Raw genomic sequence first — 13,664 nt, forward strand, 5'->3', positions numbered from 1 at the left:
ACCCACTATTGTCTCTCCTTTAGTTACCCCTTACCCAACTGTCAGTTCTTGTGCTTATTCCCATCTTTATCAGTACTTTCTCCATATCCACTGTATCAAACACTTTACTGAACTCATGAAATCTTGCAGTAGATACTTATGGAAGAAGTTGGCTCATATGAAACTTTTTTCCAACTCCTTTTGATTGGAGGGAGACTTATACTTTGCAGCATAAATGCTCATATACAACTTTCCAAAATAGCTTAGGATATAATAATCAAATTAAACATCCAACCCTGTTTCAGATCCATTGTCACTCACTCTACTGACTTAATCAAAAAGTACAAATGTTCTGTGAAAACGAAAAAAAATCATAAATATGTTAACTGAATACTTGAGGGGCTTGGAAAGAGGTTTAGGTTAAGAGTGTTTAGGGATCAGATGCCCATTTAAGTTTTTCATATCAGTTTGATCAACTCTGGTTTACACAGAAATCAAGCTATTTTAAAGGACCTACTATGGTCTATTGTGGGGGGACTCTTTAAACATGGAAAACTGCTATAGATCCAAAGAAAATATCAAAATTGGCTAAGTGGCAGTTTAATATGGTCTATGCAGTTACATTTTGTACATTTTTAGTCTTTTAGCATATCCAACCTTTTCTTGGGACAATACTTAATGGGTTTCTGCTCCGAAGTTGCATTTAAGTATATTTAGAGCCTGGCTTAAAACCAGCTGCCTATTTATGCTTTCTGTTTTGCTCCTGAAAATAATTGTGAAACTAATTAACTGCTGGCAAAAATACTGGTACTTAAAAGTCTACCAGATTTGCAGGTGCAATCATATAGTTAGCTATTTAACAGCCAATTCCAGCATCTAAAGACATTTGCATGAGGGATTATTTATGGACCCAAAATTGAAGAATGTATTTTTTAAACTCACAACATTAAGAATAAAGCACCTTAAATATCCCGTTACTGCGGTACAACAGGACAAACTAGCCAGTTCAGAATTTTCTGGTTTTAAGGAAAACTTGATTATCTGCATGCTCCTTTTGTGGTTTAATTTAGATGTTATTTTAAAAACCAGGGTAATTGCCACCTGCTGTGTTATATGCATCTAGTTTGTCTAAGACTTAATAGCAATCTTAATTAAGCTAATTTTAGTCAGATTAATACTTCTGTGTTTCAGTCCTGACTGTGCCTCATGCCACAGGGTACCAAATTATTAGTAACAGAAGAGGAAGTACTAGTTTATAAATATTTTTGTCTGAAGAGTTTATAATGTAGGCTAGATGATAATTTTTTTCTGGGAATGGAAATAGATTTAAACAATACCAGGTGATATTAGTTCATCTGGGATGTAAACTAAATGGAATATCTACCCTAAAATTGTAAGATTTGAATCCGGATGTTGAATTCTTCATCGTTTGGGAGAGATTTAGAGCCAGGAGTATGGTTTAACCTCCTATGGTAAGAGTGGCTACCGAGAAATTCACGTTTGGATCCAAATTTCAGTTTCCCAACTCCCATCCCCTTCAAAGTTTGGTATTTTCATCCTGATCAGCTGGGAAAGGAACAAGTTTCATATTAACTTCTCCAAGAGGTCTGAGCATAAGCATACTGTGAGAGGGAAGTGAGCAGGTTTTTAACATCAGCTTTTCCAAGGTAACTTCTCCAAAGGAGATGAAAACCAGCTAACACTAGCTTAGTCTTTACTTACCAAAGGATAAAAGTGCATACATGAGCTATTTCTCCAGAGTAACCGGTATTGTAAAGCCAAACTCTCCTTACCACACAGTAACTTGCTCATGTGCCTACTGTCTAGGGTTTTTTGTTAAGAAAGCTGTTTTGATTTCATTTTGTGTGAACTACTGCAAACTGAGGCATGTTTCAAGTTTAGCATCTGAACAAATACAAAAATCAAAACCCAAAGTAAGTGTGCTGCAGAAGTTCAGTTGTTCTGTTATTGATACGTTTCCAGGTTAGAACTCCAGAACTAAACAATTTGGATATCTCACAAAAATAATACTACTCTTTCAAAATTATCCAACCAGTGCCTGACCAGAATTGTTCACAAATCTATATATTTTAGATACTATCTATAATTTTTTTCTTTGTGCATCACCATTGGTAGAAAGAAAAAGTTGTTTCTTGCAGCAAACAGTTGCTTCCTGCACAAAACCCACCTCTACCACCAACATTTGGGCACTTAAGCCAGCATCACACTGCAAAGGTTTGCTGACATAGTTATGTCAGCCAAAGGTAAGATCACCTACTGACAGATGTATTGTGCTGAAAAAAGCCCATAGGATAGAGTGTTTTATTGCCAGCCTGCACTTTTGACATGATAATTTATTTTTCCTGGGGTGGACTGAGGGCCTGTAATATATTACACCAGCAAAAATATCGTTCACACTTGGTGTTCACAGTAGGAGTGCTGTTATAATATACTGGTGTAGCTATAGTGACAACATATTCCTACCGGGGACCTGGCTATAGGTTACCTCAACCTTAAGTGATATAATTTAACTAAAATACTTTTGTCTTAGAACTTTTCTCCAACAAGCAAAGGCAACTAGATTTTCTGGAGAATTCAGTTTGATCTGGAGCTTAAACTTTATATAGCATATTAAACTTTTATAGTGCTAAACTTTACACAGAGCAGGGCTGTCCAACTTCTACGTGCATGGGGGCATGTGCCCTGGCAGCCAGTGAGAGCCACACCAGATAAATTGTGGACTACCCAGACACATAGCACATAGATGTACCCTCCCCCACTGCTCCATATGGGCACCCTCCCCCTGAAACATTGCACTGGGCACCCACCCCCTACTGCAGTGCATGGCTTCCCCACTGCTGTACTGTGTGGGCATGTTCTCCACCTGCCCTGCCATCCCCACTCCCGCTCCTTCCCCACTCCCCACCCCTGGAGCCCTAGTCTCACCATCCCTGCCATCCACAGCCCAGGCTCACCCTCAGCTCCTGTACTGGACTGCTCTGCCCCACCCAGGGCAAGGGCAAGTAGCAACAATCAAGAGAGAGACCAGGAACTTGGAGACTGACTGCTGCTGCAGCCAGAGCAATGAGGAGAGCAGTGGCAGGGTGAGATCCCAGGGGCCATTATTTAACCCCTTGTGGGCTGCATGCAGCCAATAGGCTGCCAGCTGGGTAGCCATGATATGGGGTAATACAAGGTAAACAGCCAGAATCAAATTGCCAGAGATTTATTTGGCTGTTAGCAATGCTCACCCATTAGGTCTGGATTGTTTCTGCTTTACATCCTTGAACACTTTGTGCCAGCATCTGTCGCCTGTATTGCGAGGCTCAAGATTTTTCCTTAGCTTGATTCTGAATAGAATTGGAGATGTTTACGTGCATGCACCTATGCATACACGTGTATATAGCATATATTGTTTTTGGCTCTGTTTTATCCAATTACTTCCATTTATATCCACCCCAGGAGATCACCCTTAAACCATGCCTTCTTTACCTTGGTATTTACAAAATCAAATATACAAATACAAATCAAATCAAGAGCCACATATTTCTAGTCCAGCAGTTAGGTAATTTTTTTTTCTATCAGGACTGAACTGCGGATGAAGACCACATACTATGTATTTTATACTCACTAATATAAATTGTTGGCGATCTTGTATGTTTCTTGGAATCAAATAGATATGTATTGATACACTGTAAAATAGGAGCAAGAAACAATATAGGTAGGATGCTTATCACATTCATTGCTGCAACTGGCAGGAAAAATCCATTGAAGTTCAAGTTGGAATTCATGGTCTGGAGATAATATCCTGAAGGAATCTAAAGAAAGGAAAAACCCTCTTCATTAACATACTAGTTTGTATATGGTCAAAATTCTAATATATTTGGAAACCTCTCCCAGATCTTGGTCCATGCCTTTCTAGAAGAAGAGGACACAGAAAACTAAGCATTTAGAGATCTATTCACTAACCAAAGGGAAATGTCAACAGCAGTAAGCTATCTGATTACTCCTTTGATGCTACCATTCTCATCTTCTGCCAAGTGCTAATGTTTTACTTCAGTTTCAGTTGTCTCTCAGTGTAGAAATATATACCAATATGGACCACTGCACTTCAGCAATTCTTTCTTAGAATTGTGTATGAAACCAGTAACTAGAAAGAGGCCTGACAATGCCAGTCCTTCAAAGCTATGAAACTAAAGTAAGTATATAAGATTAGGTAAGTAAGAATTATGCAGGCAGTAGATGCTTTTACTTCCTGTAATGCCTTACATTGATTTTTTTTCTCCAAATGAAATCCCTCATCATAGTGGTATATTAGATATTTTGACTATATCTGTTTTTCACAAACGTAGGGAGAGTTCATCTATATGACACAGAACTATCCGTATCTCCATTTCAGTGACTGAAAGGAAGAAAAATGAGTTGTCTAGGATACATAGGACAGTTACAACTAAGGTGATACAGAATTCTAGTCTCATCTCCTATTTTAATCTCTCTTTCAAACTCTTCTGCTTCTGCTATGTGCTTGAGAACAAGGGTGACCCACTCAAACATGTCTTTTCTGATGTGCTCTAAGGAAATTCTTACCAAACCCACATCTAATGACCCAGTTAATTCTATGTATTTGAGTAGGCATCTGTGGATTTTTATAACCTTCCTTAGGTGTAGGGTATTGTGATACCCGAAAACTTGTTTAAGTTTGTCCCAACCATGCAGTTGGTCCAATAAAATCGATCACCCACAGAAATGCTTGCCACTTGCATATTTCCTGGACAATCATGGCTACAATGTCATTTCAACACTGTAAAAAAAAAAAAAAAAGATTTTTCCACCCCTCACCTACTGAAGAGGATATAAACCATGCAAAAAAAATGCGCAATAAAGAAACAGTAGCTAAACTCCTTAAAGTCAGAAACATTGTCATGCAACTTATAGGTTGCATTTACCAATTGCATATGAGAATTGACATTTATTAATAGGAAAAATGTTATCAGCAGCATAACTCATAGGCCAGAAACTAGTTGAGTTAAAAATATGGGGAAAATACTATTAATCTTTACAGAAGAAATATTAATCGATAGCCTAAACTGAGGCAAAGGTTCTATGGAATTGAAATCATTGCTGCTTCCATCTCAAGTACAAAAATCATTGCTTTCTAAAAGTTTAAATGCTTTTTAAAAATATATGGCTGAATATTCTGATTATAATCAGTGTCACTAGATGTTCCGTTTCACCTTGTACTGGCTAGTAATGTCTAGTGTCAACTTCAACTTTTTTTAGAGTAAGGATGTCTCAAGAATGAATGTCAATAATAGGAGTATAATTAAGATAAGGCATTGTAGGGTTTTTCTTAAGCAGGCTCTGCACTAATTTTAGCACCAATCAGTAAATATGAAGCTCCAAGCTAGTTCAATAATTTACTGTTATGCAAGTTGCCACAGGGTAAACTACCTTGAAAACTTCAGCTTAACCTGGAACATCCAGTCAAATTTACTTTGAAGGAATCATGGAAACTTAAGCTGATTTGTATGACACTTACATTTCTATATTACTTTTTACCCAGCAGCAGAAATAATACAATAATAGTACTTGGGCTATGAAAGAATCATTTCATCCAGCATTGAAAAAAAAATACACTCATTTCTGAAGGGACATATACACACACCAGCAACAAACCCTCCGTCCAGAATAGTAAGGGTGATAAACAATTTAAAAAATTTAGGGAGGCAGAAAAAAATCAAATTAATTCTCTCTAGCATCCTCGAACTGCGTAATGGTATTTCTTGGGTTTAAATTTTTAATATCTTAAGTACTCGCAGCCTCACTGAAAACAAAGCAAGTCCTCTATCACTGGGAATTCGAACAAGATGATTCTTTAACATCTAATCAGTTATCAATATTTCTTCTTGCATCATGTGAGGGCCCCTCCCAAATGCTAAGCAAGCTGGTTCCATATAGGTCAATCATGAGAGACTACTTGAGTCACTCTTTTGGTAACGCAACTGATAAAATTCATGCCAAGATATAGTACAAAATTAATATATTTTAAAAACTTAATGGGAGTGTGGGGGGAAGAGATGAGATTTAGGATTAAAAGCTGTTTACTTACCTGCATAATGCAAGTCCTATATAGAATTTGGAAGGCAAATAATGGAAAGAGCCTGACGAGTGATTTTGTGCTTTCCACATGAATCTCACTATACCAGCCACCATAGTTTTCTTTGGCATGGTCTAACCAGCTTGTCACATCTCCACAAAAGTGGTAGTATCTCACACGACACATTTTCACTGCATTAACAACTACCCCAAAAGTTGTCAGCAGAGGACTACCTGCGAATGATCAGAGACATCATGCATCAATGCACTTTATTTGCTGCCAAATGCAAGACAAGCCAAGTCTCTTTGAAAGAATGCAAAAAAAAAAACCCCCAAAAAAACCCAACACACAGAACTTGATGTGATTTGCCTGGCTTATTTTCCAACTCGCATAACAGACCAGATTTGTGCAAAAGCATTCAGTTTTAGGAGACAGCTTGAACATATGGAACCAAATTTGGTTACAACTTACACCCCAGAGAGTCCAACTATAGTTAAGCAACCTCTGCTGGGAAGAAAGGTGGTTTTCTTTGTTTGTTTTTTTATAATACCTGTTGGCTGCCACATTGAGATACTATGTTATGTTTAAAACTATTTTATCATTTTCTCTTACTTTGGCTTTTAATATTGATTTGAGCCAAGTAATTTTCTATTCAATGCAGTAATGAACTATTCTTTGTTAACCAAAGTCACCTAAGAGTTATGAGGCACAGTTAAGAGAAAAAAAGAGTCAGGGGACTTTCAGGAGTGAAAGGGTATTTTATACTTATATTTTAAAGTCAGATAATTCTAAAAATATTATCTTTAGATAGTCATGAATGAGGCTAGGTGAAATGAACTTAGACTTCTCAGTCCAGTTCCTAATGTGAGAATGCTTCATCACAATTACAACCTAATTCTCTGACTCCCACTTGCCATTGTTTGAAAGGATCTGTATAGGTGGCTGGTGGGATCTAGATTATCCTGAGGTCACACCAAAAAGCCAAGAAAGAAATATTAAGATGCTGTAGTAGTATTCAAGCTAAGACAATCTGATCCAAGAAAGAAAAATGGCATAGATTTGGGTTCTTCAATCACTGCTAAGAAATGAAACAAAAGTGTTAAATTAAAAGGGATACATCACCTTTGGTGGTTATGGGGTTACTGGCAATTTGAAGTAAAAAATGGGCTAATCTCTAGCTTTGCCGCATACAACATATTGTGCTATTACAAAGCATAAGAATACTAGGAACTGGTGCAGTTACAGATCAGTTTTGGAGGCAGTTTTCCAACTCCTGTAGGAATTAAAGCTTACAAGAGATAGTCAGAACCTTCCTGGATCAGGACCTTAAAACAGCTGTAACCATTTACTAATAAATGGGTATGATGAAAAAAGAAAGGGCTACATCGTAAGAAGTCTTTTCACTGTAGCATACCTGATGTATTCCAAACTGCATCCACGAACATTTTAATTCCTTCAAAACATGAACCATTAAAAGAAATCTTTCCATTCTTCTATTGTTCTCATTGAAAGGAAAAATGAGATAGATGCCAATTAACTCTGAGTCCTGATATTTCAATGTATTTCCTAATTTTGCTTCCTGCTCTTCGTACTCTCAGACTCAAATTCCTATAAAACCCTCTGACTGCTTTGCAAAGGTCCAAACAGGTTGCAGGCACAGAGAAGTGAGGAAGACAAAGCTGGAACTCAAGCTATGTGGAAGCTTGAATGACTGCAACTGAAGTTTGATTTAAGGGACAATTAAGATAAAATTTTTGCCCTACTGAAGCTAACAGGATTTTTGTCACATACATTATTAGGGCCAGAATTTCACCTTTCCTTTAAAAAAAAGGCTAGCTCTTGGCAAATGCAGGGATAGCAAGATAAGAAAAAGAGGATAGGAGGAGAAAGAGGAAAGGGTGAGGCATGTATAAAATGCAGCACTTATGGATAAATATTTACCCCAGCATGTACTTAATAAATTGCTGAAATTTTTAATATGTCTTTGGAAATGTTAAACTGTACCGATGTTAGGAGAAGGACTATTAGGAAGTAATTTTTCCTTTTTTATTTCAGTCTTTGCCTCTGATGTTCGGATACCATGACCTTGTTCTAATCCGTGCTCTTTAATTATAATAAAAAAAGAGTCCACATTGCACTCAAGATGGTAGATACACACTTTTCCCATCTTTGGTCACTTGCCAGTTCTTAAAATTATAGCAGTGGGAAGAAATGCAAATGAAATCCTTGCTTGACAGCTAAACATAATGGAATGCACGGCCTTCATCTGAAAAGTTACCTTAAAATAAAAAGGGACCATATATAAGAATAATTTCTTTGCGGTCACCTAACGATTTGAATTATAGTTCTGAGGAATTTCCAGTGTAGTCATCTCACTGAAAGGAGCCAAATAAGAGATGAGGTATTCTGTTTTGAGGGAGAAAGGCTACCAAATATTATTTCAGAGATGAGCAATCCTGACATTTGAAAAATATAGATATTAATCAAGGTAAATATATTTCTTCAGAAAAAATATTGAGCAACGATACAAACAAGTTCTGCTTACACTGGTTCTATGGAGTGATTAACATGATAGGTATATCTACTGCCTAGTCAAATGGTTTTATTGCAACTCATGCAAACATACCCGTCTAGCTTTAAAACTAGTAACGATTTAACTGTGGCAGGTTGGGGCTTAATGTAGGTACCTGGTCAGATATTCACTCAAATCTTGGTTTTGCTAAGCTCCAGCTGCCACAACTACATGTTAAAACCAGCCCTAACATATACAGAAACTGTATTAGTTCTATGGACTACCATGCAAACGTATCCCTATCTAAGGCAACTTGTATTAGCAACAAACTCGTGGTATTTCCTCTCTTTTCTGTGTTCTGAACATAAAGATCTCAGTAAGGTGGAGCGGTGAGTTCACACTGCCATGATTTTCCTAATGTAGATACCAGAGAGGCTGGCTCAAGACATGTGATTTAAATATAAAATCTCCTCAAGTCAATTATGTTCTGACCAAATTCACAAATGGTTTATTCACAAATAAAACTAAATCCCTGGGGAAGCAATGTTTGTTCTGACTCCACTTATGTAAATGGAATCCCAGGCAGATGGGAGCATTATGGAGTTGGATCTTCATCTGATCTTGGACCTTAGACAGTGTTTCCTGCTAACAGGTCACTTTTGGCCTCATGGTTTTATAAACAAGTAATTCTCAACCAGGGTGCTGTGGCACACCGGGATGCCCTCTGATCCTTTCAAGGGTGCTGTGAGATGCCACACAATGCTTGCTCTGTGAGGTGTGCAAACATGATTCTCGAGATAAGTAGTCAGACCTATTGTGGTCTTTCCACATTCTTTGCAAGAAAGGAAATGCTCTTTTTTTCAGTTAAAAAAAAAACAGTGCGTGAAATCTAAGATTTGAGACTTGCTAAGGGGTGCCTCTAGCCTATTGAGGAGTGCCTCAAGTCTAAAAAGGTTGAGAACCACTTCCATAAATGATAACCATAGTATATGAATACAGATACAAACTACTTTTTCCTCTGTTGAAAAAAAGGTTTATTTTGGCTTAAAGGCTTTCTTGGTAGCTTTATGTATTGACTGTTATAGTCTCCCGCTTACATGTAGCGTCAGGTGTAGACACACTCAGTAATTTGCTCTAATCCTGAGTAAATGTGCCATCTGTAAATACAAGTAGCAAATTACTCATGAGTAATCACTGCACAGTACAATGTGTGTAGATGGCTGGGCAGCAGAAGAAGGGACATTGCTCCCTGCCACTGGGAGCTGCTTGCTGCTGGGGCAGGCTCTGCCACCAAAACCCCTGCTCCCTGATTGTGATCACAGAGCTGAAGCTGGGAGATAAGAATCTCCCAGCCCCTGCTTTGAGGTCGTGATCATGGAGTGGGGGCTGGGACCTCCCTGCTGCCAGGCCAGGGGAACATAATCTCTGTCTGGGCTCCGGTACCAGAGCCCAAATTTGCAGTAGGCAGCTTTGCCAAGAGACAGCTATCTCCTGGATGCATGCTTTCTGCCAGCTCCAGGCTAGCACCCAGGGGGAGCCCAGAGTTCCTCCTGGATAATGCAGGGGGCTTGTGCAGGACCCACAGGGGTGAGAATCTGCTCCCACTTCCCTGCATGTGTAAATTACTTTAGATTAAACCCATCCCAGAGCATTTGCACGTGCAGATGCACCCTATGATTCTTAACAGTTTATTTTTTACATGCAGTAGCTTATATGCTAAGAATGATAGCTTTAACATAAAAATAAGTACAGTAAAAGCTCTGTTATCCAGCATCCATGGGGAAGGGCGGGGGTGACGGTTAATCAAATATGCCGGTTATCTGAGAGCTTCTCTCTAGCCGAGTGGGTTGGAGACGTCTTTGGCCAGTGTCAGTGTGCTGGGAGACGGGGAGTGGGGCCCTGCAAAGGCTGCTTTGCCCTGGGCCATGGTCCTTGAGGAAGAAGTGGGACATGGCTTGTGGCGGCAAAACTAAAAGTGCCATGGTGGGACTTCTGGTTTCGCTTTTGCTGCATTGATCCACTGCCGTAAACAACAGATGCCGTCTATGATAGATGCCGGTTAATGGAGCATTCCGGATGGTAAAGTGTCAGATAACACAGCTTTTACTGTATTGAAACTGCTGGGAGGCAGCAACCTCTAATAATTATTTCTTGGTCTGATTCTGCAAGGGACTGGATCAATGTTTAGCTCTTTACCAGAGTTAATCCTTTAGCAGGATAGGCCTTGAATAATTCCAGACAAAACAGATTTAAAATATTGTTGAAATAACACATTTAAAATGATCTCTAAGAGACTTCTTACCTTTTCTGGGCTTGTAAATCATTTCACTGTGTACCATATGAATTGTGATCATGACCATAAATGCAGATACAAATGGAAGAAGAAAACCCAGGTTCTTGGCCATAGATTGCTGGATGTAAGAAATGCTGACAAAGACAACTGCTGAATTTAAGTTAACTAGCCAATAAAACCTATGGAAACGAGACAAAAATTATCTTAGGAGGGATACAAGAGAAGAGGCTACCTATCTTTAAGAATACAATTCCTTTGCCAAAAAGAATATTATTTTAAACACTGAGAGGTCAAAAGTTTATTTTCACAACATTGGTATGCCATATACGAGTATTTTCACTCAGTGGTTTATATCAAAGTTCACTTCAATCGGCACGAGATTAAAACAGAAGTAGACAGGACAGTAGATCTGAGTGAGTTGTTATATATTTACAAAAGCAATTCTTAGGTCAGACAATTTAGATGTTTTTGAAGCATTACAGTCCACATTTTTAGTTGACTATCATGGCATACACATCGTAAATGCATTTAACTCAGCTATTGCCTATGTAATAAATTCAAACAGTTCAGGATTAACAATGACATCTCCTAGTTGACTTTTTCCTTAAAACATTCAAGATCCATCTTTGCTCACAAGCAAAATTTGTGGAAGTTCATTATTTGAAGTCTGGTCTGGCTTCTGATATCACTTGCTTAGAAATGTGATATAGACATAGCAATGCCAGCCCTGCTATACTAACAACCTGATACCTACACTTGCAAAAGCCAGGGGAGGAGAACTAATGTGAGAAGAAAGTGTAGTTAAAATTCCACCATTTTGAAGGTGCACAGAGTGAATTCCAAGCAGGTGGGCTGAAGCAGACATAGGTACCGTATTTCACAGTGTATAGGCTGACATGGTGTATAGGTCAAGCGCTGGCTTCCAATCTGAAAGGTAAAGATTTACATAGGCATGGTCTATAAGTCAGGGCCATACCAGCCGAGTGCTGAGCTGGCAGGTGTTGGGGCTGCTGCAAGTGGTGCTCCTGAACACAGAGGCCAGTGACACTCACAGGGGATGAGGCCATGACAGCCAAGCACTGAGCCCAGCCTCATCCCCTGCCGGCATTGTGCATCAGCTGAGTGCTGAGCCCAGGTGACCCCAGCTCTGTCCCCCATCCCCTGAAAATGGGGCTGGGCTTGGCACTCAGCTAGCACGTGCTACTGGCAGGAGATGAGGCCACACCAGTTGAATGCCAAGCTCAGCTAAGCCCATCCCCATCCCCATCCCTGATTTTTTTATGTGGTATGGTGTATAAGTTGAGTTTGATACAAAAATTGGACTTCAAAACTTGACTTATACATCATAAAATACAGTAAATATTCATGGTTATAGACAAGCAGCACTAGAGAGAGTCTACAGATACTGATGCCGATTTAACATCAGTGTTATATCTTGAGTCTACCTAACAGCAAATCAGATATTCTCATTTGAGCTCAAATAAGCAGCCAAGCCAGTAAGTAATATTATTAGTATGTTATTAAGTCTTGAAACTCTATAGGGATCTCATAACCAACTGACTCCTACCCTGGGGGTCTTTAAGAGGAGGTTAGATGTACACCTTGCTGGGGTCATTTGACCCCAGTACTCTTTCCTGCCATGGCAGGGGGTCAGACTAGATGATCTATTCAGGTCCCTTCTGACCCTAGAAACTATGAAACATTTGGGGCTTTTCTTAAAGCTGCAGTTCAGTAATCAGTAGGGCCGTGCAAAGCTTCAGCCCCTGATTCGATTCAGTGGAGATTCGGCCTGATTTGGTGGCCGAATCTCTAAATCCAAACCAAATCAGAAGACCCTTTAAAGCCTCCAAATTGAATTGGAACCCTCCATATTGATTCAGAGAGATTCAGAAAGATTCAGAGATTCAGACAGACAGAGCTTTAAATGTTTTTTCTATATACCTCAAGGTAGCAGGTGGCTCATCAATGCTGCAATGGTGGGGTGAATGGAGCATCCCACAGGAGCACGTGTGCGTGTGGGGGGAGAGGGGTGGTTCCCAGTGGACTTGGCAGCAGACTTGGAAGTGGATTAGAAGCACTTCCCATCCACTTCTGGGTCTGCCGGGGAGAGCATGGAGGCCCCTCCTGTCCCCCGTGTCCCTCCACCTTGGTGATTAGTGCCTCCTGAGTCTGGGGGGCACCTAGGGTCCCCTCACAGCCAACTACTGAGCCATGGTGATGTGATGGGGGGAGGGCCTGCATGCTCCCTGGCGGACCCGGAAGTGGACCGAAACCCAGGTTCACTTCCGGGTTTGCCACCAAGGAAGGGGGGGGGGGAGGCCCTGTGCTCCTGTTGGATGCTCCACCCACCCCAGTATCTCAGCATTCATGAGCCACACCTGGCACCTTGAGGTATGAAGAAAAAACATTTAAAGCTGTGTCTATGTCCGAATCACTGATTCTCCAAATCAGCATCGATTCCTCAGATTCGGATTCAGCCGAATTGGGGACAGTTATCTGAATCAATGAGTTATCGAATCACTGTCCCCGATTCAAACTGAATCCAAATCCAAATTGAATATGGCCCATTTTGTGTACCCCTAGTAATTGGGCAATTTTAGGAGAATCCCTGCTTTCACTTATGTAAAGAGATAACATTTCTAGTTATCACTATTGTACAAAAAAGACCAAAAACCTGAACTCAAAAGGTCTGAAAGCCAAAACAAAAAGTGCCACCTTTTTAAAAAATATTTTACACACACACACACACACACACACACACACACACACACACACACACACAC

At 39.7% G+C, this 13,664-nt stretch overlaps 1 protein-coding gene across 1 annotated transcript in view; it reads right to left on the reverse strand.

Moving 5' to 3' along the window:
* The window catches only part of SLC15A5 (solute carrier family 15 member 5), a 58,134-nt gene that overhangs the window by 32,208 nt on the left and 12,262 nt on the right, over positions 1-13,664 (reverse strand). The window contains exons 3-5 of the mRNA XM_019515836.1: positions 10,891-11,060; positions 6,089-6,309; positions 3,611-3,797 (exon numbers count right to left, since the gene is read on the reverse strand). Coding sequence (XP_019371381.1) covers positions 3,611-3,797; positions 6,089-6,309; positions 10,891-11,060 — 578 coding nt within the window. The remainder of the gene's footprint in view (positions 1-3,610; positions 3,798-6,088; positions 6,310-10,890; positions 11,061-13,664) is intronic.

The sequence above is a fragment of the Gavialis gangeticus genome, unplaced genomic scaffold (assembly GCF_001723915.1).
Source record: "Gavialis gangeticus isolate Ggan-Ray unplaced genomic scaffold, GavGan_comp1, whole genome shotgun sequence".
Lineage (NCBI taxonomy): Eukaryota > Metazoa > Chordata > Crocodylia > Gavialidae > Gavialis > Gavialis gangeticus.